The sequence below is a fragment of the Panthera leo genome, chromosome D2 (genome assembly GCF_018350215.1).
Source record: "Panthera leo isolate Ple1 chromosome D2, P.leo_Ple1_pat1.1, whole genome shotgun sequence".
Lineage (NCBI taxonomy): Eukaryota > Metazoa > Chordata > Mammalia > Carnivora > Felidae > Panthera > Panthera leo.
The window spans coordinates 57,542,708-57,569,366 of record NC_056689.1 but is presented as its reverse complement, the minus strand read 5'-3'; the positions used below and the strand labels follow the sequence as shown (position 1 = coordinate 57,569,366).

Sequence of the window (26,659 nt, the reverse complement as noted above, 5' to 3'; positions counted from 1 at the left end):
CTATTTAGCCCTTTTGTAAAGAACCAGTGAGGTCAGAAACTAATATAACACAGTATATTAACTAACTGGAATTAAAATAAAAGCTTAAAAAAAGAATCAGACCAAATAAAATATCTCTGTGGATGGAATGTCAGCAATTGCAGATGACAGAAAAGGAGATGTGATACATTTTGATACTTTGTATACATTAGTATTGGATCTAGTTCTGTAGGGACTCTCACTTGAAAATAGACTTCGCATTGATTGGGTGTGAGTCCTGGTTTGCAGATGAAACATCAGGGCTGTGGTCAATACTGTGAGGATGGCCTTAGAAATATTTAGTAGATGAATGATTTATGGTGAGTTGTTTTGGAAAGTCTCTGCTTATGAGTTCAGTGTACAACCCAGTTGCGTTGCATGTTTTCATGAGCATACTTGAGATGGAACAATGGTGTCTTCATCTGAGAATGATGCAAGACTAGAGATATACTGCAGACCACAGAGGAGGGCGCTGGCGCAGAGACTTGAATATTCATGGACATCCACCAAGTATTCATATATATATTTACGTACATTTAGTAGAAATGGATAAAAATACTTACTGAGGCAAATTATGCCAGCGTGTCATTGATTCTGCTGGGTGATGTAGTGGGAAGAGCACCAATGGTTAGGAGGTCTAGGTTCTAATCTTCGCTCTGTACAAAATGCTGTGCAATCAAGATGCTGGCCAAATCGCTTCATCCTTCATATCAGTTTCCTTATCTGTGAAATTTGAAAATGTTTTACTCTCTACCCATCCCTCTAGACCAGGAGTCAGAAAAGTACAGCCTGCAGGCCAAATCTTGCTACCATGTGTTTTTTATTGGAACAGGGCCTTGCCCATTTATTTATGTATTGTCTCTGGCTGCTTTTGCATTTGACAGCAAAGTTTAGTTGCAACAGGAGGCAGGATGGCCCACAAAACCTAAAATATTTACTGTTTGGCTTTTTATAGAAAAAATCTGTCAACCCCTGCTCTGGAAGACGTTTGAAGAAATTGGAAGGTTTTCAGCCCTTGAGACTAGGGATGCGACTGTTTTATCTGGTTGGTAGGGGCCAAGAATGTCAGATGTCCTGCAGAGCAGGACATAATAAGAAACTGTCTTACCTGAAATTCCAGTAGCTCCCTCCTAAAAATTCCTTTCCTATTTTTAAATTCTAAGGAGAGCCACTTTTTGAAAGCTGTATCGACTCTTTAAGGCCAACAGTTTCCCAAATTAATGGGTTAGGAATTTTTCTAACCACTCCCCGTAACCTAAAAAGGAGTATCCACTAAGAATCTAAATCCATTTTTATGCTTAATGGTGAAATGTTAGAAGCATTCCCTCTAAAATAAGGAAGAAGCCAACAATGCCCATAAGTCACCTTTGCACTGCAGGTTCTCGCTGGTGCAGTTATGTCAAGAACTGTGAGGGTCTGTGGTTTTACCCTACTTGCAAGCTAACAAGGTAGCCTTGCAGCGATAGCAGTGGACAGAATGTCAGTAAATTTTTTTGTACTGTTTTCTTGAATCTCAGTTCCCAAAAGATAATAATAAGAATGCTAGGTGAGGGGTGCCTGGGTGGCTCAGTTGGTTGGGCATCTGACTTCAGCTCAGGTCATGATCTCACGGTCCGTGAATTCGAGCCCTGCATCAGGCTCTGTGCTGTCAGTTCAGAGCCTGGAGCCTGTTTCGGATTCTGGGTCTCCCTTTCTCTCTGCCCCTCCCCCAGTCACACTCTGTCTCTCTCTATCAAAAAATGAATAAACGTTAAAAGATGCTCAATGTCACCTCTCATCAGGGAAATACAAATCAAAACCACACTCAGATATCACCTCATGCCAGTCAGTGGCCAAAATGAACAGATCTGGAGACTATAGATGCTGGAGAGGATGTGGAGAAACAGGAACCCTCTTGCACTGTTGGTGGGAATGCAAACTGGTGCGGCCACTCTGGAAAACAGTGTGGAGGTTCCTCAAAAAATTAAAAATAGATCCACCCTATGATCCAGCAATAGCACTGCTAGGAATTTACCCAAGGGATACAGGAGTACTGATACATAGGGGCACTTGTACCCCAATGTTTATAGAAGCACTCTTAACAATAGCCAAATTGTGGAAAGAGCCTAAATGTCCATCAACTGATGAATGGATAAAGAAATTGTGGTTTATATACACAATGGAGTACTACGTGGCAATGAGAAAGAATGAAATATGGCCCTTTGTAGCAACGTGGACGGAACTGGAGAGTGTGATGCTAAGTGAAATAAGCCATACAGAGAAAGACAGATACCCTATGTTTTCACTTTTATGTGGATCCTGAGAAACTTAACAGGAACCCATGGGGGAGGGGAAGGAAAAAAAAAAAGAGGTTAGAGTGGGAGAGAGCCAAAGCATAAGAGACTCTTAAAAAATGAGGACAAACTGAGGGGTTGATAGGGGGTGGGAGGGAGGGGAGGGTGGGTGATGGGTATTGAAGAGGGCATCTTTTGGGATGAGCACTGGGTGTTGTATGGAAACCAATTTGACAATAAATTTCATATATTTAAAAAAATATTTAAAAAAAGAATGCTAGGTGATACATGTACACACAGTGGGTTGTATAATAGGAGAAACCCTGAGATTAGGGAAACTGAATCTTTTATGATGAGAAGTAAACAGGCCTGCCATTTATTCTGGAAAGAGATGCTATCTTTATTATATTGGACACTAAGCATGCCTGCCCTTTGCTCTGGAAGGAGGCACTATCTTTGTCTTCTAAGACTGTTGAGTATACAAACATCTTTGAAAAGATAATCTGGAACAAAGGCAGCTAGTGTCTCTGATTGTAAGAGAAGCAGAAATGCAAGAAGCCAATGTCTTCTAATACATGAGAAAAGTAAATTAAAGATTTGGTTACTTTGTGTGGTGACAGATGATGACTAGACTTACTGTGCTGATCATGTTGGCAGTGTACACAAATATTGAATCATTATGTTGTACACCTGAAACTAATACAATGTTGAATGTCAATTATACTTCAACAAAACAGTAAATAAATAATATATATAAGAATTAAGGAAGAAAAAAATTTGTTTTTATTGGCAGATGTATGATTCTTTACAGAGTGGATTCATGAACATCTATTCACAAATGGTTAGAAAAAAGTAAGAGAGTTTGCCAGTTTGCTGAGACTGCTGGATTCAAGCTCTGTATAGCAAAACAGGTTACATTTTTATAAACTAGGGACAAAAATTTAGAACATATTATAAAATAGATATTTATAAAATTAGTAAAACCATAATATCTTTGAGTAAATCTAAGAAATGTTGCACCACTTTTTATTTTTGTTTATTTTGCTTCATTATATCTTGTTTATTTACTTATTTATATATTTTTCTTCCTTTTTTTAAATTTAAATCTTAGTTAACATACAGTGCAATATTGGTTTCAGGAGTAGAATTCAGTGATTCATGACTTACATACAATACCCAGTGCTTGTCACAACAAGTACCCTCCTTAGTACCCATTATCCATCTAGCCCATCTCCTACTCACCTCCCTCTGTCAACCCATAGTTTGTTCTCTATCATTAAGAGTATCTTGTGGTTTGTTTCTCTCTTTTTTCTCTCCCTCCCTTGCTATATATTCATCTGTTTGGTTTATTAAATACCACATATGAGTGATATCATATGGTATTCATCTTTCTCTGATTGACTTATTTCACTTAGCATTATACATTCTAGCTCCACCCATGTCATTCCAAATGATAAGATTTCGTTCTTTTTAATGGTTAAGTAATATTCCGTTACCACATTTTCTTTATCCATTCATCAGTCAGTGGACATTTGGGCTCTCTCTGTAGTTTGGTTATTGTTGATAATGTTGTAAACGTTGGAGTGCATGTACCCTTTCGAATCTGTATTTTTGTAACCTTTGGGTAAATACCTAATAGTGCAATTGCTGGATCATAGGGTAGTTCTATTTTTAGTTTCTTGAGAAACTAAAGCCACTCTTTAGTTCTCCAGAGTGGCTGCACCAGTTTGCATTCTTACCAACAGTGCAAGAGCGTTCCCCTTTCTCTGCATCTTCACCAACACCCGTTCTTTCTTGTGTTGTTAATTTTAGCCATTCTGACAGGTATGAGGTAATATCTCATCATGGTTTTGATTTGTATTTCCCTGATAATGAGTGATGTTGAGCATATTTTCATGTGTCTTTTAGCCATCTGGATGTGTTTTTTTTGGGAAAAGTGTCTATTCATGTCTTCTTTCTGTTTTTTAGCTGGGTTATTTTTTTTTGGGGGGGAGGTGTTGAGTTTGATAAGTTCTTTATAGATTTTGGATACTAACCCTTTATAAGATATATTGTTTGAAAATATCTTCTCACATTCTGTAGGCTGCCTTTTAGTTTTGTTGATTGTTTCCTTAGCTGTGCAGAAGCTTTTTATCTTGATGAAATCCCAATAGTTTATGTATGCTTTGGTGTTGTGTCTAGTAAGAAGTTGCTCTGGCCGAGGTCAAAGAGGTTGCTGCCTGTGTTTTCCTCTAAGACTTTGATTGTTTCCTGTCCCATATTTAGGTCTTTCATCCATCTGAATTTATTTTTGTGTATGGTGTAAGAAAGCGGTCCAGTTTCATTTTTCTGCATGTTGCCATTCAGTTTTGCCAACACCATTTGTTGAAGAGACTGTCTTTTTTCCATTGGATGTTGAAGATTAGTTGATGATAGAGTTGTGGGTTGCACCACATTTTAATACAGAACATTGTAAAATTTTATTGAAAAATGTAAAAGAAGACCCCCTGGAAATGCATAATGTCATGGATAAGAAGAGCAGGGATGCCTGGGTGGCTCAGTCGGTTAAGCGTCCGACTTCAGCTCGGGTCATGATCTCGTGGTCCGTGAGTTCGAGCCCTGCATCAGGCTCTGTGCTGACAGCTCAGAGCCTGGAGCCTGCTTCGGATTCTGTGTCTCCCTCTCTCTCTCTGCTCCTCCCCCGATCATGCTCTGTCTCTCTCTGTCTCAAAAATAAATAAATATTAAAAAAAAAAGAAGACTAAATATCTTGAAATTGTCTCCAAATTAATAAATCAGTGCACTTAAAACTCTTAAAGACTCTGTGTGTGTGTGTGTGTGTGTGTGTGTGTGTGTGTGTGTGTGTGTTGTGTGTAACTTCAGGGTGATCATCTCCAAAGATGCAGAGAAAACATTTGATAAAATTTAACATCTATTCATGATAAAAGCTTTTGCCAAACTAGTAAGAGTAAGGAACTTCCCTAACCAGATAAAAAGAATCTGTAAAAATACTACTGTAACATTATTCTAAATGATAAAAAAACTAATACTATCTATCTAAGATTGAGAAGAAGGCAGGATATTCATTGTCACCACTGTTATTCCTCATTATACTTGAAATCCTAGCCAGCACGATAAGGCAAGACAAAGAAATGAAGGGCATACCGACTAGGAAGGTAGGCATAAAATGGTCTCTATTTGCTGATAACATGGTAATATACATTAAAAAGTTCCAAAGAATGTAGAAAAATCCTTAGAACTAATATTGAATTTACCAAGCCTGCAGGATACCATGTTAATATACAAAAGTGAATCATGTTTCTATATATGCACTTATAATGATCATTGGAATTGGAAATTTACCAAAAGTACCATTTATAATAGCATCAAACATTATAAATATAACAAAATATATGCAGAATATTTATGCTGAGAACTATAGAACAGTGGTGAAAGAAGTCCAATAAATGAAGAGAGAGAGATATGTTTATAGATTAGAGGACTCAATATTGTTAAGACATCACTTCTCCCTAATATGTGAGGTATAGATTCAATTCAGTCCTACCTAATCAGAATCACAGAAAAACTTTTCTATAGATGTATCTCTATTAAAATATATGAATATGGGGTGCCTGGGTGGCTTATTCGGTTGAGTGTCTGACTTTGACTCAGGTCATGATCTCACAGTTTGTGAATTTGAGCCCCACATTGGGCTTGCTGCTGTCACCATGGAGCCCGCTTCGGATCCTTTGTCTTTCCCTACCTCTCTGTCCCTCCCCCACTCACACATTCTCTCAAAAATAAACAAACATTAAAAAAATTAAAAAAAATGTAAATAATTAAATACACACACCACATATATATACATACATGCATACACAGGAACTAGAGTAGGCAAAACAATCTTGAAAAAGAACAAAGTTGGAAGACTCACATTGCCTGATTTCAATAATTACTATAAGCTACAGCAATCAAGAGAGTATGGTATTGGTAAAGGAAAAATACATAGGTCAGTGGAATAGAATAGAGAGCTTAGAAAAATGTGCACAACAGTATTGTCAACTGATTTTTGACAAAGGTGCAAGGGCAATTCAATGCAGAATAGAAGTTTTCAAACAAATGGTCCTGGAATGATTAGAAGTTCCTATGTGAAAAGATGAACCTTAATACATACCTCATATTCTACAAAAATTAACTAAAAATTGATCATATATACCTAAATATAAGACATGAAACTTATAAAACTTCTAGAAGAAAAGGTAGGAGAAATCTGTATGGCCTTATAATTGGCAAAATGTTTTTAGATATATCAAAAGTATGATTCATAAAAAGTTGGTAAATTTAACTTACCAAAATTAATATCTTTTGCTTGGTGGGTGAAAGACCCTACAAAGAGAATGAAAAAGTGAAGCCACAGACTGGGAGCAAAATTTTAAAATTACAAATATGATAAAGGATTTGTATTCAGAACTTACAAAGAAATCTTATAATTAAAAAAAAAATTAGAAATCGAATTTAAAAATGGGCAAAAAAGGGGCGCCTGGGTGGCTCAGTCAGCTAAGCGTCCGACTCTTGGTTTTGGCTCAGGTCACAATCTTGCAGTTCATAGGTTTGAGTCCCACATCAGGCTCCACATTGACAGTCTGGAGCCTGCTTGGGATTCTCTCTCTCTTCCTCTCTCTTTCTGCCTCTCCTATGCTCATGTGCTCTCTCTCTCTCTCTCTCTCAAAATAAATAAATGAACTTTAAAAAAATTTTAAAAATGGACAAAATATATGAACATACACTTTACCAAAGAAGATATTTGGATGGAAAATAAGTATATGAAAATATGTTCAGTATCATTGTAATTGGGAAATGAAATTAAAACCACGCCAATACAAATCAATTAGAATATCTAACAGACAAACAAAAGTGACAATACCAAGTGCTGTTGAGCATGTGGAGCAACCAGAAATCTCATACATTGCTGGTGAGAATGCAAATTTGTATAATCACTCTGGGAAAGAGTTTGGCTGTCTCTTACTATGCCAAACATATACTTACCATACGACTCTGCAGTCTCGCTGCTGGAAATTTACCCAAGCCAACTGAAAATATATATTCACAGAAAAACCTGAATGTGAATGTTTATAGAAGATTTATTCATTGACCAAAACTGGGAACGACCCAGATTTCCTTCAGTGGATGAATGGGGAACCTAATTGTGGTACATTCATCCACTATAATAATATTCAGCAATAAAAAGGAATGGACTATTGGATGAATCTTAAATGCATTTTGTTAAGTGAATGAAGTCATATTCTGAAGACTACATGGTGTATGACTCCGTTGATATGACATTTTGAAAAAGACAAAGTTATAGGGACAAAAACGAACCAAAAAACATCAGTATTTGCCAGGGTGAGAATCGAGGAAGAGATTGATAAGGGTTAGCATGAGGGGATTTCTTTGGTGATCAACCTTTTGTATGGTAATATGGTCGTAGCATACTCAATTCTATGCAGTTGTCAAAACTCACAGAACCTGTCACACCATAGAGTGAATTTTATAGTCTTCAAATTTAAAAAAAAGTCAACCAGGATGTTGGGGAAACCACTGATGGAATGTAGGTTTAGAAATGAATGTAACTGTATTACAGTGACTGACAGCACCACATTGAAGGCTCAGAGAAGAAAGGATATGACCTAAGTAGCTTTATTTTGACTGGGTTCTGTAAGGCTAATGGAAAAAGAATGGAAAAACAAAAAACATTGTACTTGGTACATTTATTTCTCATAGACGTATAGATTAGCAATTCTGAAACTGCATGTATACTACTGTTAAACAAGGAAATAAATATATTTTAATTGAGGACAAGCAAGTTTCTCACTGTTAGAAAAAAGAAATTACAAATGAGGAAATGGGAATGCTAGAATGAACCCTTTGGTCCTGAATTGGAATTGGAGACATCAATATGAACTAATGTAGTTTTTTTCCATTTCAATAGGTAGATAGATACAGTAAATATAGATATATCTGTATACAGCAGTTAGTATGTACATACACACTTCCTAGCAGTGAGCACATGATCTGCATTTTAAAATATCATTCTCAATCAAATGGAACCTGGGCTCCTTGGAGAAGTCTATGATTCCAGGATTGGGGCAAGGAAAATACAAGATGTTCATGGAACATTTGTGGTGTTAGAAAGTAAGGAAGAATTTAAAAAATTATGGGGGTATATCAAAGGACTCAAAAACTGACCTGAAAGAACTCCAAATAGCTAAAGCTGGAACAATTTTTGCAACAAAATAGACAAATATGATGACTTCATAAAATACTTGTAAGTCCATACTAATATAAACAATCAATCAATAAATAAATAAATGGAGAAGGGACAGCTCTTCCTTACAGAATTAATAAATGTAGAAGGAATGAGAAAAATAGAAAATCACCATTGGAATATCAGATGAATAATTGACGTAGACAAGATCCACTAATGAATGCTAAACTTAGTGGGCAGAAGTTTACAGAAATGTGCAGTATTGCGTGGCCTCAAAGTTTCTCCTATAAAATATTCATTAATTACAAAGACAAAATAGTAACTTAACGGTGAAGAAACCTGTCAGACCACCTTAACCAAGTGATCAAGGTTAACCTCATCATCAACAAGACCTAAGAATACCTCTCTGGTATCCTTGTCCCAAATCTATAATTTATTCCAACATAAAATCTTTAGCCAACCCAAACTGAAGGACAGTTTATTTGAACCTGATGAGTAACTGTTGAAAGCGATAAAATCATGAAAGACAAGGAAAGACAGAGACTGTCACTCAGTTCAGAGGATATTAAGGAGACATGGAAACTAATGCAACATGTTCTTGGATCTTGGATCAGGTTCTGGAATCCAAAAGGGTACTAATAAACTGGTGAAATATAATAAAGTCTGTAGTTTAGTTAATCGTATTTGTGCCAGTGTTAGTTTCTTACTTTTGATAATTGTCCCTTGGTTGTAAAAAATGTAAACTAATAACTTTTTTATGTATATAAGGAAACCATACACACAAACATATATACATAAATACACATACATATACAGCTGCGTAAGTATATTACTTCTAGGATTTAGGTTGGTAGTTATCTTTCTGAAGGTGGCAAGAGGAAGGAGAATATTATTGCAGACAGATAAGCAGAGGATTTCATGTATTTCTGAACTGTTTTCTTTAAACAAGTCTGAAGAAAATACGGTAAAATGTTATGCAAAGATAGAGCTGAGTGAGGGTACATAGGTGTGAGGGAACATTGTACATTCCTCTGTTTAAAACATTTTACAATTAAAACAAAGTAACAATGAAGGATTTTTATTTTTCTGGAAGTGATACGCTGAATGGCTTGGAGATCTGTGGATGGATTTGTGGATGCTGGCTTGCACTGTTTGAGTTACCTCATATGAGGTACATAGTGCTAATTAGAATTGAAAAGAAGGGGACAACTCTAAGAGACATTTTAAAACTGAAGTGGATTAATTTGGTGCCTTGAAGGGACAGGGAGAAAGAAAGAGGAATAAAGATGAGATCAGAGACTAGAAGATTAGGCTGACTAAATCAAGGAAATGAAAGGACTAGCCATTTGGAAGGAAAAGAGTGTAGGCAATGAGTACTTTGACTTGGGGTTTATAAAGGCTCTCAGCACAGAGGCTCTTCTAGCATCTGTCAACCTCTTTCAAGGGTTTGCAGAATAGTCAGGATCTTTCTTTTCCTGCTGCTATTGTAGTGGCTACGTGGAAGCCAGGAGGGAAGGGAGTGGCTCTAGTCTCATGTTTGATCCATTAGTGTGAGAATAGCCAAAGCATTCTCTCAGGACTCACCTTTTACTTCTGGATCTGGCAATTCAATAGCAGCATACAAAATTATATCAAAGTTGTGCTGTCTGATCTCATGTAATCTACAGAGAAAACTGAATGTAGACTGTAACAATGGCATTGCAGTACCAAAGTTCTAAGGTGATTCTTGTTTTGATTTTTGAAAAGCCCTATATTTCTGGTCATTTTTATTACTTTAGAAAATGTCTAATTGTATTAAAATGCACATAATAAAATTTACCCTCTTAACCATATTTAAGTGTGTGATTAAATGGTTTTAAGAACATTCACATTGTTGTGCAACCATCACTATCATCCATCTTCAGAACTTTTTTCATTGTGTAAAACAAACTTTGTAGCCATTAAACAACAACTCCTTTTGTTCTCCCAGCCCTTGGCTATGTCTACTTTCTTGTGTCTGTAAATTTGACCACCCTAGATACCTCATACAAATGGAATTATTCAGTATTTCTTTTTTTGTGACTGGCTTATTTCACTTAGCATAATATCCTTAAGGTTCATCCATGTTGTAGCATGTATCAGGATTTCCTTCCTTTTAAGGCTGAACAATATTCCATTATATGTGTATACCACATTTCATTTATCTTTTTATCTGTGGAAGGACTCTTGGGCTGCTTTTACCTTTTGGCTATTGTGAATAATGCTGTGGACATGGGTATATTATTTTTGTAACTTTTTAACAGCTTTTTTTGAGCTATAATTTGCATATGATAAGGTTCACTCATGTAAGTATATCATTATTTCTCTGAAATGTATATAGAGTTGTGCAACCATCATCACAATCTAGTATTAGAACATTCACATGCCCGTTTGCAGTCAATCTTTGCTTTCATACAAGCCTCAGGGAACCACTGATAGCTTTCTGTCTCTATCTGATTAGCTTTTTCTAGAAATTTTGCAGAAATGGAATCATACAATACATAGTCTTTTTGTGTCTGGCTTTTTTCACTTAGTTTATGTTGTTGAGGCTTTCCAGGCCTAGCATTTATCAATAGTTTGTGTCTTTTTATTGCTGAATAGTATTTGATTGTATGGATCTACCACATTTTGTTTATCAGTTTACTGGTATATGGACATTTGGGTTGTCTCTAGTTTTGACTGTTGTGCACAATGCCACTATAAATATTCATGTGCAAGTCTTTGTGTGAACATACTCCTTTATTTGTTTTGGGTAGGTTTCTCGGGGTAGATTTGTTGGGACGTAAGTACGTTTATGTTTATCTTTTTAAGAAACTGCTAAAGTGTTTGCAGAAATGGCTGTACCATTTTACATTCCCACTAGCAATGTATAAGGGCTCCTATTTCTTTACACAATTGCTAACACTTGTTATGGCCAATCTTTTGGATTATAGTTCTGCTAGGGATTAGCACCTCATTGCAATTTTATTTTGCATTTTCCAAATGACTAATGATTTGAGCATCTTTTCATGTGCTTATTAGCCATTTGTGTATCTTCTTTGGTGAAATATATTTTCAGATGTTTTGCCCATTTTTAACTTGGGTTGTTAGTCTTTTTATTAAGTTGGAAACATTTTCTTTATATATTTTATCATATATATGATTATCAAATATTTTCTTTCAGTCTATGTCTTAGCTTTTTATTTTCTTAATGATGTTTTAAAAAGCAGAATCTTTTACTTTTGGTAAAGTTCAGTTCATTATTTTTTTCCATTGTGAATTGTACTTTTGGTGTTACAACTGAGAAATATTTACCTAACTTAAGGAAACAAAGACATTTTCCTATATAGTCTATAAAATTTATAGGTTTAGTTCTTATATTTAGGTCTGTGATCCATTTTGAGTTAATTTTGTGTGTGTGTATGATGTAAAGGTCTAAGTTCTTTTTAAACTTTATTTTGGCCGGCGGGCCGCCCCTCCGCCCCGGCTCCCTCCTGCCAGTCCGTGGAGCGCGCACCGCCTCACCGCCCTTCCTACCCTCTTCCGTGGGCCTCTCGTCTGCGCTTGGCTCCAGAGACTCTGTTCTGCTAGTCTTCTGGTGGTTTTCTGGGTTAGTTAGGCAGGTGTAGGTGGAATCTAAGTGATCAACAGGATGCGCGGTGAGCCCAGCGTCCTCCTACTCCGCCATCTTCCAAAAGATCCCCCGGGAATCTAAACTTTATTTTGAAATAATTTTAGATGCATAAAAACTTGTGAAAATAGTACAGGAAGTTAACTAAACTGTAGGCCTTATTCGTATTTTGCCAGTTTTTACATGTATTCATTTCTTCTTTGTGTGTATAATTCTATGAAATTTTACTACATATATGAATTTGTGTAACCAATATAACAATCAGAATACAAAACTGTTGTACCACCTGAAAGCAACAACCTCATGCTACTTGTTTGTGATCTATCCCTAACACTATAATTTTGTCATTTTGAAAATGTTATGTAAGTGGAATCATACAGTATATAACAATTGGGATTGCCTTTCCTCCCCTATTTTTGGTAATTTGTGTTTTCTTATTTTGCCATTCCATCTTAAAAATTCTCAATTTTGTTCATCTGTTCAATGAAGCACTATTTTGTTTCATTGATTTTTGCTGTTGTTCCCATTTTTTATTTCATGATTTCTGTATTTCTTTCCTTATTTTTATTTTAGAGGAAGAGAGAGAGAGCATGTGAGCACGAAGGGGACAGAGACGGGGAGAGAGAGAATCTTAAGCAGGTTCCATGCTTAGCATGACGTAGGGCTTGATCCCACAACCCTGGGATCATGACCTGAACTGAAATCAAGAGCCAGATGCTCAACCAACTGAGCCACCCAGGCACTCCTATTTCATTGATTTCTATCAGAATAGAAATCAATAGAAGTCTTTACTTTCATCTTTCTGCTTGCTTGTGTTTAATTTTTTCTTATTTTTCTAGTTTCTAGGTGGGAACTTAGATTATTGATTTGAGATCTTTTTTCTTTTAATATCTATCTATCTATCTATCTATCTATCTATCTATCTATCTATCTAGAGAGAAAGCGAGTGCCGGAGAGGGGCAGAGAGAGAGAGAGGGAGAGAGAGAATCCTAAGCAGGTTCCATACTATCAACGCAGAGCCCAATGCTGGAGCTTAAACTCACAAACTGTGAGATTATGACCTGAGCCAAAATCAAGAGTCAGACACTTAACTAACTGAGCCACCCTGGTGCTCTTTTCTTTTCTAATACATTGTATATAAAACTATAGTTTTCTTTTCTAAGTACTATTTAGACTCTGTTCCATAAATTTTGATATCATGTGTTCCCATTTTCATTCAGTTCAAAATATTTTCTAATTTCCCTGTGATTTCTTTGATCCATAGGTTATTTAGAAACATATTGTTTAGTTTCTTAATATTTGGGTATTTTCTAGAGGTCTTTCTGTTATGGATTTCTAATTTGATTCCAGTGTTGTCAGAAAACATACTTTATATGACATAAATCCTTTCAAATTTATAAGATTTATTTTATGACCTAGCATAAGGTTATTCTGATTATGTTTCATGTGTGCTTAGAAAATATGTGTATCCTGCTTTTATTTGGTATGTCCTATAAATGTCAGTAAGGTATATTGACCCTTGCTGATTTTCTATCTAGTTCCAGCAAATATAGAGTGAGGTATTGAAGTCTTGAACTATAATCATTGAATTTCCCATTCAATTTAGTCAGATTGTATTTTATGTATTTTGAAACTTACTGGTTCGGTGCATATACATTTATAGTTGTTGTATCTTCCTGATATATTGACCCTTTTATCACTATGATCTGTCTCTATTTTATCACTCTGTCTGTCTCTCTGGTAATATTTACTATCTTAAAAGTAAAAAAATTTAATGTTTTTATATATTTTTGAGAGCGAGCGAGAGAGAGACAGAGCAAGCAGGGGAGGGGCCGAGAGAGAGAGGGAGACACAGAATCTGAGGCAGGCTCCAGGCTCTGAGCTGTCAGCACAGAGCGTGATGTGGGACTTGAACTCACAAGCTGTGAGATCATGACCTGAGCCAAAGTCAGACACTTAACCAACTAGGCCACCCAGGCACCCCAATATTTATTACATTTACTATTTACAAATTTGTCTTGCGCAGCAAAGGAAATCACCAACAAAATGAAAAGGCAACCTACTGAGTGAGAGAAAATACTTGCAAATGTATCTGATAAGGGTTAATATCCAAGATATAGAAAGAATGTTTACAACTCAATAGCCAACAACAATCTGATTAAAAAATGGGCAAAAGATCTAGATGGTTTTCCAAAGAAAACATGACCAATTGGCACATGAAAAGATTCTCAGCATCACTAATCATCAGGGAAATGCAGACCCAAACCACAATGCAATATCTTTTTGTCACACCTGTTTGAATGGCTGTTATCAAAAAGATAAAAAATAACAAATGTCAATGAGGATGTGGAGAAAAGGGAACTGTCATACACTGTTGGTGAGAATGTAAATTGGTGCAGCTACTACAGAAAGTAGTATAGAAGTTCCTCAAAAAAATTAAAAATAGAACTACATATGATCTAGCAAGTTCCCCTTCTGGGTATTTATGTGAAGAAAATGAAAACTGTAACTTGAAAGAAAAAATATATGCACCCCCATGTTCATTACAGCATTATTTATAATAGCCACAATATGGAAATAACCTAAGTGTCCATCAGTGGATGAATGGATAAAGAAATTGTGAAACACACACATACATACATACACACAATATGGAATAGAAAACAATGAAATTTTGCCATTTGTGATAATATGCCTGGACCTTGAGGCCATCATGCTAAGTGAAATATGTCAGATAAAGACAAATACCATACGATCTCACTTATATGTGGAATTGGAAACAAAACACAATACACAAGCTCATAGATACATAGAGCAGATTGGTGGTTGCCAGAGGCAGCAAGTGGGGGTGTGGTAAAATGGGTGAAGGAAATCAAAAGGTACAGGCTTCCAATTATAAAAAAAAATAGGTCATGGCAATGTAATGTATAGCATGGTGACCATAGTTAATAATACTGTATTGCATATTTGAAAGTTGCTAAAAGAGTAAATCTTAGGGATGCCTCGGTGGCTCATTCGGTTAAGCAGCCAACTTTGGCTCAGGTCATGATCTCACAGTTTGTGAGGTCAGGCCCCACGTCAGGCTCTGTGCTGACAGCTTGGAGCCTGGAGCCTGCTTCGGATTCTGTGTATCCCTCTCTCTCTGATCCAACCCCACTCACAGTCTGTGTGTTTCTCTCTCTCAAAAATAAATAAACATTAAAAAAAAGAGTAAATCTTAAAAGCTCTCATTACAAGAAAAAAATTGTGACTATATATGGTAATGGATATTAATCAGACTTATTGTGGTGCTCTTTGACAACATATACAAGTGTTGAATCATTCTGTTGTACACCTGAAACTGATATGTTATATGTTAATTATATGTCAATTATACTTAAAAAAAAAAGCAGATTACCGAGAGCTTAAGAAAAAAAAAGTTCAGGGGCACCTGGGTGGCTCAGTTAGTTAAGTATCTGACTCTTGATTTTAGTTCAGGTCATGATCTCATGGTTCATGAGATGGAGCCCTGCATGGGACTCTGTGCTGACAGCATGGAGTCCGCTTGGGATTCTCTTTCTCCCTCTCTCTACCCCTTCCCTGCTTATGCTCTCTCTCTCTCTCTCAAAATGAATAAATAAAAATTAAAAGAAAAGAAAAATAAAGTTAAGTGGGTTGTCTTTTTTTCCCCATTCTTAGGGAGTGTTGTCTAGAAGTACTTATCCATTGTGTTAAGTAGTGTAAAAGAATGGGAAAAGCAGATTAGGGCAACCTACAGTCAAAATCTGCATCTTTGTGAATCTGAGCCACAGATTCTTTGACTACAGGGAATGAGAAAGGAACCAAGTTTTTACCCTCCCAGTCCAGAAGGAGAGCAGTTATTGAAGAAAAAGGAAAATATTTTTCTTTCTTTCTCTCCACAGCAAAAACAAAACAAAACAAAACAAAACAAAAAAACCCAAACAACAACAACAACAAACATGATTAAATAACAACACAATGGGTGCCACAACCTATATTTGTCTTTAAATCTAAAATGTGTCTCTTCGGGGCGCCTGGGTGGCTCAGTCGGTTGGGCGGCCGACTTCGGCTCAGGTCATGATCTCGCGGTCCGTGAGTTTGAGCCCCGCGTCGGGCTCTGTGCTGACAGCTCAGAGCCTGGAGCCTGTTTCGGATTCTGTGTCTCCCTCTCTCTGCCCCTTCCCTGTTCATGCTCTGTCTCTCCCTGTCTCAAAAATAAATAAAACGTTAAAAAAAAATTTTTAATAAAATGTGTCTCTTCAACAGCATATATTTGGATCTTGCTCCTTTCTTTCTTTCTTTCTTTCTTTCTTTCTTTCTTTCTTTCTTTTTAATTTAATTTTTTATTTTTTAAAATTTACATCCAAATTAGGTAGCATATAGTGAAACAATGATTTCAGGAGTAGATTCCTTAATGTCCCTTACCCATTTATCCCATCCCCCCTCCTACAACCCCTCCAGTAACCCTCTGTTTGTTCTCCATATTTAAGAGTCTCTTATGTTTTGTTTCCCTCCCTGTTTTTATATTATTTTTGCTTCCCTTCCCTTATGTTCATCTGTTTTGTCTCTTAAAGTCCTCATATGAGTGAAGTCATATGATATTTGTTTTTCTCTAATTTCACTTAGCATAATACCTCTAGTTCCATCCACGTAGTTGCAAATGGCAAGATTTCATTCTTTTTGATTGTCGAGTATTACTACATTGTATATATATATACCACATCTTCTTTATCCATTCATCCATCAGTGGACCTTTGGGCTCTTTCCATACTTTGGCTATTATTGATAGTGCTGCTGTAAACATTGAGGTGCATGTGTCCCTTCGAAACAGCATCCCTGTATCCCATGTGTGAATACCTAGTAGTACAATTGTGGGTCGTAGGGTAGTTCTATTTTTAATTTTTTGAGGAACTTCCATACTGTTTTCCGGAGTGGCTGCACCAGTTTGCATTCCCACCAGCAGTGGATCTTGCTTCTTTAAACTCAATCTGAACATCTGTAGCTTTTGATTAGAGTGTTTAGTCCATTTACATTTAATACAGTTATTGGTATAGTTGGATCTATGTCTGCTATTTTGATATTTTCTATATTTCTTACCTTTACTGCCTTTTTTCTGTTAAACCAATTTTCTAGATTTTTAAAAATATCATTTTTAGATTACTTATTTAATTTCTCTGTTGATTTTTACACTGCATAATTTTCTGTTATTTTCTTAGTGGCTGCCCAGGAATTACATCTTAGCTTATCACAGTCCAATTCAACTTAATACTAACCTAATTTTGGCAAATTATAGCAACTTGCATCAATATGCCATATTTTCCTATTCCCTCTATAATGTCAATTTTTATATATTATAACCATATGTTATAACTATAACATTGTTTTCTGTATATAATCTTATGTATTTTAAAGAAATTAAGAGTATAAAAGTTCTATTATATTTACCAACATATATACCATTTCTTTTTAAAAAATCATTTTTTATGTTTATTTTGAGAGAGAAGAGAGAGAGAGAGAGACAGAGCACGAGTGGGGGAGGGGCAAGAGAAAGAGGGAGACACAGAATTCGAAGCAGACTTCAGGCTCTGAGCTGTCAGAACAGAGCCTGATATAGGGCTTGAACTTATGAACTGCGAGATCATTACCTGAGCCAAAGTCAGACACTTAACCACTGAGCCACCCAAGCACCCCTGTACCATTTGTTTTTTTTTAATTTTAATGTTTATTTATTCTTGAGAGAGAGAGAGCGGGATAGAGAGAGAGAATGAACAGGGGAGGGGCAGAGTGAGAGAGAGACACAGAATCCAAAGCAGGCTCTAGGCTCTGAGCTGTCAGCACAGAGCCTGATACAGGCTTGAACCCACAAGCTGTGAGATCATGATGTGAGCCAAAGTCAGATGCCTAACCAACTGAGCCACACAGGCGCCCCTCTCCTATACCATTTCTAATGTATTTTATTTCTTTGTGTGTATTTGAGTTAGCTGGTATCATTTCCTTTCAGTCTGAAAGACTTCCTTTAATATATCTTATATTGCAGATTTGCTAGTAAAGACCCAGTGTTGTTTTTTTTTTTTTAATATGTAAGTGTCTATTTTGCTTTCATTTTTTGAATGATGGTTTTGCTGGATTTAGAATTCTTTGTTATAAGAATTTTTTTTTCTTTCAGCACTTAGAATATGGTCTTCCACTGCTTTCTGGCTTCCATTGTTTCAGATTAGGAGTCAACCATTAATTGTATTGCTAGTTCTTTTTTTGAGATGAGTTTTTTCCCTTTTGTTTTTAAGATTTTCTTTTATCTTGCAGTTTCAAGAGTTATACTATGATGTGTCTAGGTGTAGATTTCTTTGTAATGATTCTTTTTGTTGTACTTCTTGGATCTGTGGATAAATGATTTTCATCAAATTTGGGAATTTTTTGATCATTATTTTTTGAAATAATTTTCTTCCTTTCTCCTTTCTGTTGGATTGCTTCATTTTATTCCATAATACTCTGAGGCTTTGTTTATTTTTCCTTGGTCATCTTCTCTCTGTTTTTCTTGTTATTTCTATTTATCTGTTTTCACATTCTGATTCTTTCTCTTGCCCTTTCAGATCTGCTGTTAAAGCCCATCCTAGTGCATTTTTCATTTCAGTTTTTGTACTTTTCAACTCTAGAATATCCATTTATTCCTTTTTTTTTTAAATAAAAGTATCTGTTTCATCCTCCTATTCATTGAGTCTTTGTTAGGTTTTTCTAATTTAAACATGGTTTCTTTGAATTTTTAAAATGTATTTATAATCTGTTTTTTGAAGTCTTCATCTGCTGGGGCAGTACAGAGTTAGCTCTAATTGACTGCTTTTGTTTTTATTTTTAAGTACGAGTCACACTTTCCTGTTTTTTTCCATGACTCATAATTTTTTATTGGAAACTGAACATTTTAGATATAGCCAATCTGTAATTTTATTTTTTCCTATGGGAATTGTTGTTTTGCCTTTTTAAAATAAATTATTTTCACTTACGCTTTTAATCTTGTGCTGCCACTGAGATTTCTTCTGTCTTCAAGTAGCTCCTTTCCTTGTATGATAGCTTCTGTTGTTACAGTTCTCTCATGTGAAGCTAAAGTTTGTTTTTTGGTTGCTCCCATTATGTTTGGCTTTCTGGATTTATATAGAATAATTCAGTTTTCTCTTCTATATGAAGCAAGTCTTCTTTAATGTTTTCTTTGCTGGGCTCAATACTGTTTTTTCAGCTATTTTAAAAAAATGTTCTTTTAATTTTTGAGAGAGAGAGAGAGAGACAGACAGAGAGTGAGGGAGACATAGAATCTGAAGTAGGCTCCAGGCTTTGAGCTGTCAGTACAGAGCCGGATGCAGGGCTCAAACCCACAAACTGTGAGATCATGACCTGAGCTGAAGTCAGACATTTAACTGACTGAACCACCTAGAAATGGTATAGGAGAGGGGCGCCTGTGTGGCTCAGTTGGTTAGGCATCTGACTTTGGCTCACATCATGATCTCACAGCTTGTGGGTTCAAGCCTGTATCAGGCTCTGTGCTGACAGCTCAGAGCCTAGAGCCTGCTTTGGATTCTGTGTCTCTCTCTCACTGACTGCCCCTTTTTTCAGTTATTTTTAAAAAATAAAATAATTTCCAATTTTGGCACTTGTCTTTGGGTGGACTCTAGATGATTAGTATCCTATGAAACTATTACAGGTGAAAAAACATATAATGCTACAAGTAGAGTATTATAATAATAAAAATAGTAATAGCTACCCTTTATATAGTTCTTATTATGTGGCATGCATAGTGCTAAATCTTTAATGACTCTTTACAATAACAGTATGAAGAAATAGAGGCTTACAGAGGCATTGTTTTCTGTCACTTCTGCAGCTAATAAGTGATCACCAACCCAGAATTTGAACCAAGGTCTGCTTTAACTCCAACTCTTTACTTTGCTGCCCTTGGCTGGCATGGAATTCAGGGTGGCTATGTTACTTCTTGTATTCTGGATATGCTGGTTCTATTAATTTGATCTAAGAATCGCCTTAATCTTTTGGGCAGCAATATTGTATATGGCAGCATATCACTGACTTACATAAAGCTTGTATTCAACTAAAATGTACAAAACTTAATAAGATCTTAAATATTTGAGCTTGTGTCTGGCCTGGACTTTCCCTCTTATGTAATTACTTTTCACTATAAATGCAGGACTTTGTGTTCTTGTCTGTGTCTTGGAGATTTCAGCCTAAGTTCTAGGTTGCCAAGATATTTTTGAAGTTTGAATCTGTCATCTATGATATTAGCTCTTCCTCCAGATATATGTGGCCACGTACATCTTTGATAAGTATTCTTTTTTGTGTATTTATTTAGTCTTTGATACAATTTCAAATAAATCAGGAGTGAATAAAGAATGTATACAGCATATCTATATTTTCCCCAAACATTGTTGTTGTGTACACTTCTGAAGTCTCAGACATGTTTGGCCATGCCCATGGGTTTCTCTTCTTACTGTTGTTAAGACAGTGTGATCACTGTATTTTAAGGTTCTGGTTGGAATGATATTGAGGCTATTAGTTATAATTATTGCTTTCTCTGCCTTCTGAGCAATACATTTATTCCATAGGAAATAGAGAGTTTGGTAGGTATTCTACTTTTGTATTAGACTCCTATTAGAAGATATCTGAATAACTGAAACTTCTCTTCACTCTATATAGTATGTTTTGGTACAAGTTTTGTAATGTTTTCTGGGAAAGTATCATACATATTTCTTTTCTGGATAGACCGCCTATGGTATGCTGCTGTTACAGTATAATTAGGTTTTTCTCTTCAGTTCCTCACTTTTATTATTTACTGTAATTTACTATTAAATTTATGAGTTTCTATATAAGAGTAACTTTTGGAAAGGTCACTGGACTTGACTTTGAAAATTCCTGGATTTGGGGACTGACCACGCAATGTGAACTTGAGCAAGTCACTTAAGCTTTGTGGATCTCAGGAATCTACATATACACAGTAGGGATAATAATATTATTCTTTATCATTTAGGATTTCAAAAACAGGTAAGGATTTTAAAAATAAGAAACTAATATTTCATATAACAAGAAATCAAAAGATGTGCAGTCTGGGACAAGTATGGTAGCTGTCGTAGCTCATTAAAATCTTCTGATCTTTCAGTTCACCATCCTTAGTGTGTAGTCCTTTGCTCTCTTACTTCTTGACTCATTGCCACAAAATAGCTACTTTAACTCTGGGCTTCATATCTATGTTTTAGACACACAGAATGGGAAAGGCTAATAGGTTGAAGGACAAAAATCCTGGTTTTCTCTTAGTGAGGTTTTGTCACTAAAGTTAAGTCCCTCTAAGGATGTCTGCCTGCAGCTCATTGGCCAGAACTATGTTACATGTCACCCCTTGCTTCAAGGAAAGCTGGGAAATTGTTTATTTTTGTGTTTTAGTCTTTGCAGTAGAAGGAAGCAAAGAAGGGATTGGGTTTACGGTTTGGGTCAGCTGGTCAACAATATCTACCACATACTTTCATAGGATTATTGGAAGGATTCAATGGTACAGTGTAATTAATATGTTTCCTCTTGCTTTCTATTGGTGGTCTTAAAAACTAGAGTATGTCTTGAATTAATTTATTCTAATTTTGTATTCAAGCCTCAGAAAATCTATGAGAGTAGTTACTTGAATGTTAAATGAGTTCAGTTTTTACCTATAGTCTAGAAAGTGTCATAAATATGTTTAGGAATAGATTGCATTGTTCCCAACCAGCTCTCCTGTTTTCATCCAAGGTTAAGTGAGAGCCATTCCCACATCTGGCTAATCTTTGTGTACTACACATCCTGACTCTCCTCATCATGGGCTTGTATTTATATCTGGGCTTCTCTATTATAGGGCTCTGTTGATGGGTTTGAAGATTATTTGTCTACAATGATGTCTCACCTTTGATGCCACATACTCTTATTTTCTCTTTGAGCATTGTTTAAAATCTTTTCTATTGCTACCATTAACATGGGCGTTAGTTTGCTACCATTAACATGGGCATTAGTTTTTTCTTTCCAAAGCCATTGGTGTTAACAGTGGCAGAACATTTTTTTTCTTAGCATTTTCCCCTAAAATCTTTCAGTTTGCTATGTAAAACTTGGAAGTTTCTAGAGCTGTTATCCAGATTGCTGCTGATAATTATTTGTTTATATGATAATAAGCTGAATTATATTTTAATTTACAAAAATAAACAAATAACTTTAGGGTATCAAAGCTCCCTGCTAATTGGGAAACGTTCTAGGTGACTGTTTTTGAGGGTGACTATTTTCTGGAGAATACTTGGGCTTTGAGTAAAAATCATATTGAAGTATAAAAAGCAGCCTGTCACCAATGGGAAAATAATTGGGAAAGAAGCAGATCTACAAAGTGACTCTAGTCCTACTCTTGTTTCCTTCACTGACTTACAAAATACTTCTAGATTTAAAGAGTTATTGGGGCGCCTGGATGGCTCAGTCAGTTAAGCATCTGACTTTAGCTCAGGAGAGTCATGATCTCACAGTTCATGAGTTTGAGCCCTGCATCGGGCTCTATGCTTAGAGCTCAGAACCTGGAGCCTGCTTCAGATTCTGTGTCTTCCATTCTCTCTGCCCCTCCCCTGCTCGTGTGCCGTCTCTCTCTCTCTCCCTCTCTCTTTCTCTCAAAAATGAAATAAAAACATTGAAAATTAAAAAAAGAGTTATTAATGAGTCAGAATGCAGCTAGAGGCACATGAAAAATAGCAGCAGAAATCCTGAGCAGCTAAGGAGAGAATGGTAGCCCTAATGTGAGCTGAATAGGCTGGCTGGTAAATTTGAAAGCAGGTCACATATCCTGAATATATATACAGGAGCTATCACCTGGTCCTACAGCATGAAGTAGAGGAAATAATCATAGTCACTAGTTTTCAGACAAAGTTGTATTATTTTTTTCCATGGAGAATGGTAAAAGATGTTAAGAAAAGGCCCCAGGAAGTAAATAAGTCCTGGAGGTGAGCTTAGAGGAGAATGGAGGAGTGAGCATCTTAAATGAGGTCAGAGTGAGATAAGAAAATGGAAATTGCAGAGGATTTGGAAATGACTAGAGAACCTACAGGATGTATCATGAAGTTGGAGACTCTTCAGGTTTATTACTTCCGAATCTCTTCATTCTGATGAAATATGGTAGTTTATAAATTCTGTCATTTTGGGTGAAACAAGACGTTGATGTGTATATGGTTATTTGTTTTGTTTTGTTTTGTTTTTGCTGCCTGCCTTTATTTCTTTTTGTAGACATTGTTCGAAGTGATGTTGCCTTGGATAAACAGAAAGGCTGCAAGATTGCTCAGCACCCTGATGTTATGCTGGAGCTCCAGCGGGAGAAGGCAGCTCAAATGCATCTTGTTCTTCTAAAGGAGCAATTCTCTAATACTTACAGTAATCTCATATTAACAGGTAAGGCTATTGGAGTCGTTTGGAATCTTAAGCATTATAGATTGATGGCCTCCATTAGTTAACAACTTGATGTTTGGTAGACACTAAAGTGGGATCTAGATGAGCCTGTATCTGTCTGTCTCCATCCACTATATCCCTTTTTAAATTGTGATTACTTTTGTCTTCCTATAAAAAATATTTCTTGTAGTTTGCAGATGTATTTTGGCTTGAAGTTATAGGCAACTCAGCATGTGTGTTCTCAAAAGACAGAACCAATGAAAACCTAATGAAGCCTTATAAAAATATGACTTTTTAGATGTGTGCCAGTGGATTTGAGAGAATTACTAAATTTGGTGTCTAAGAAGCAGCTATTTTCCTCTTTCTGTGTATGCCCTTTCTGTGAACCCAGTGAACATAAAGATGAAATGTAAAAGAGATAATGATCCACAGGCTGAGCTGAGAATGTTCTATTCCTGGTGGAGTTTGAAAGTATCTGGAGAATTTGATTTTCATTTTAAGAGCAAAGAGGCTATGAGACAGCCATACTCCCTTACATCCTTGGTTCAAGGAGGGAAGTGAATTTGTGTGAGAGCTCAAAGGAGAAAAAGCTTTTTGCAAGGCTGCCTGCAAGCTTTGCTGGTACAGAGCATGTGAGTTGCATGCTTTCGTCAAGTTTTGGAGAAGATTCTAATAGCAGACTCTAATGTGAGAATAATGGAGTACTTGAGATGGAGTAAGAAGAGCGGTCTAAGTTACTTCCATTTTCTTGAGGGCATGCAAGGCATTCCTGCATTATATTGCTCCAAATAAAGTTTAACAAATCACAAGTGTGTGTGTTTCCCGTGTTTATCAATATTTAATATTCAAAAGATGGAATGTCTGACAGGCTATGAATATCTCACACTTATTTTTGTAAACTCCAAGTTAGGACAATTTTAATTTTTTTTTATAGGCTTCCTGGCATTTCACCAGGAATTGCTGAGTGGCAACCAAATTGTTTAACTTCTGAAAAAGCACAAGTCTCTTCCAACTTTTCTTCTTGTACCTGGTGGAAAACCCAACAGCATGAGGTGAAAGCCAGATTTAAATGTGCTTTGGTGAGCAGAGAAGAGGATTATAGATTTCATAATTATAGGCCTTGTTTTTTGCTCTTTGATAAGTTATTAAGGAGGGAAAACTTAAAAGTGATTTATAGCCAATGTATTATTTCCCTAAGTTGGTTTCCCTAAGATGGTTGGTTTAAGTTTAGATATTTGGAAAGAACATAGATTTTTATCCAAATTTCTTCATTCTGTCTCAGGCATACAGATGTACATATATTAATATTTTCCAATTCAGGTATTAGAAATATTTTTATTCCACCCTTATGTTAATTTTAGATCTATATTAAAGAGGTCAGATCTTGTGTTCTTTAATGTGGCATAGAAAGGGCTTAAGGTAATTCTAACCCTAAACTGTGGATTCAGAGTGTGGCTTGAAGGCATATTATCTTTGAAAACACAAGTGTTCTATTGAGTTCAATGGAATCTTTTCTAATTCTCAGTAACATAATCCCTTTGAATGTTTATTCGCAGTTCAAACTGTTGGAATCAACATTGTCAACTTTTACCCTGACAACTTGCTTACTTTCCACTAAACAAACTTACCCTAGAGAAGAGCCTCTTTCCTGCTCTTACTTCTCCCAAGCTGCTTCAAAGAGTCCTCAGGCATTTTCCACATTTTTCACCCAAATGCTTGTACAGAGGTGGTACCTTGCTACAGACAGAGCATTTGGTGTGCCCCAGTTTGTTTACATGAAAGTTCAAAAGGTTTTGGTTCCAGGTGTTGGGAAGAGCTGTAGCCATTTCAATTTAGCACCAGTGGTAAAACTATTTTAATGTCCTTTAACTAAGTCTTTGATTTTACACAGTGTGGTTTCCTAATTGTTATGAAGTTTAATCCTTGATTTCTTGTATAAATTTTGAGAACATGGTCTCCAGACAGCTAAACATAATATTTAAACATAACTAAACTAACTTTTGTAAATATTTCCCTTTTCAGTGATGAATGTATATTGGTAAGGAGGGTGAGGTTGAAGGGGCAGAGACCTCTCAAATGAAGTGACTCTCTTTACCAACATGTTCAGAACACCTACTCTAGGATTTCTGCTTGGTGATGTTCCACTTATTTTGTGTAACTCTGGCATAATATTTGAAATGTCTGCAATGAAAGTATTTATGTGGAACAAGATGAGGAAACTAGGCCTCCAAAATCTTAGAAAGAGATCATTTTCTTCATGACTCTGCCATCCCCTCAACCCTTCTCAATTATTTACAGAATTTCATGTATATGAGTAGCAGTGTATCATAATAGTTTTCTGGTCAGTTAGTGGTATATTCTTTATTTTAAAATTGGTTGACTAAGATCATAGTATAGGAAAAAAATAATAAAGCGATTGAAACATCAGATGCTTAAAAGCATGGTTAAAAATGATAGTTGTTGCCCTCCACCTCACAAGCAAGCCCCCATTCTTAGATGTTCCATCTTTAGCTGATGTGACTGTCAGCGTTGAGGTGAGAGGCATGCCTTCATTTTCTGCATTCCAGCTCATCTTCTCTCTTAAACAGCCACCCCTCAGATGAGAGCAGATTATATTCTAGCTTTGAAGGTCTTCTGACTGTTCAGTAAAAGGAAACAACCCTCCAGGACTTAGTGACAGCTCAGTTAACAGAAACTAGTAACAATTCTTTAATGTGTATATCTTATTGAAGTGTTCCTCCTTATATCACATTTTTAGAAAAGTGGAGTGTATTTTTGCATGATATTAAATATGTCTTTATGTTTTCATGTGAATGATTTACATAGCAATGGAAATAATGTTAGCCTTCCCTAATATAGTGGGTTTTTGCAGTGAACTCCAAGGTTTTAGGAAGGTGATGGAGTAATACCAGTAGAACATCAGTGATAGAACTATTTTAAATGGTGATGAGTTGCATCCTGCACTTTTCACACTGACTCAACAACACGTGGATGTATCTTATCTTGTCCTGTAGCATCCAGTTTGTCCGGGAGCATTTAAGAAAGAAAAGGGATTATTCTTCCATTTCT

General features: G+C 36.1%; 1 protein-coding gene across 2 annotated transcripts in view; it reads left to right on the top strand.

Moving 5' to 3' along the window:
• The window catches only part of HPSE2 (heparanase 2 (inactive)), a 676,598-nt gene that overhangs the window by 37,485 nt on the left and 612,454 nt on the right, over positions 1-26,659 (top strand). For both annotated transcript variants that reach the window (XM_042907947.1, XM_042907948.1), the window contains exon 3: positions 23,432-23,593. In XM_042907947.1, coding sequence (XP_042763881.1) covers positions 23,432-23,593 — 162 coding nt within the window. The remainder of the gene's footprint in view (positions 1-23,431; positions 23,594-26,659) is intronic.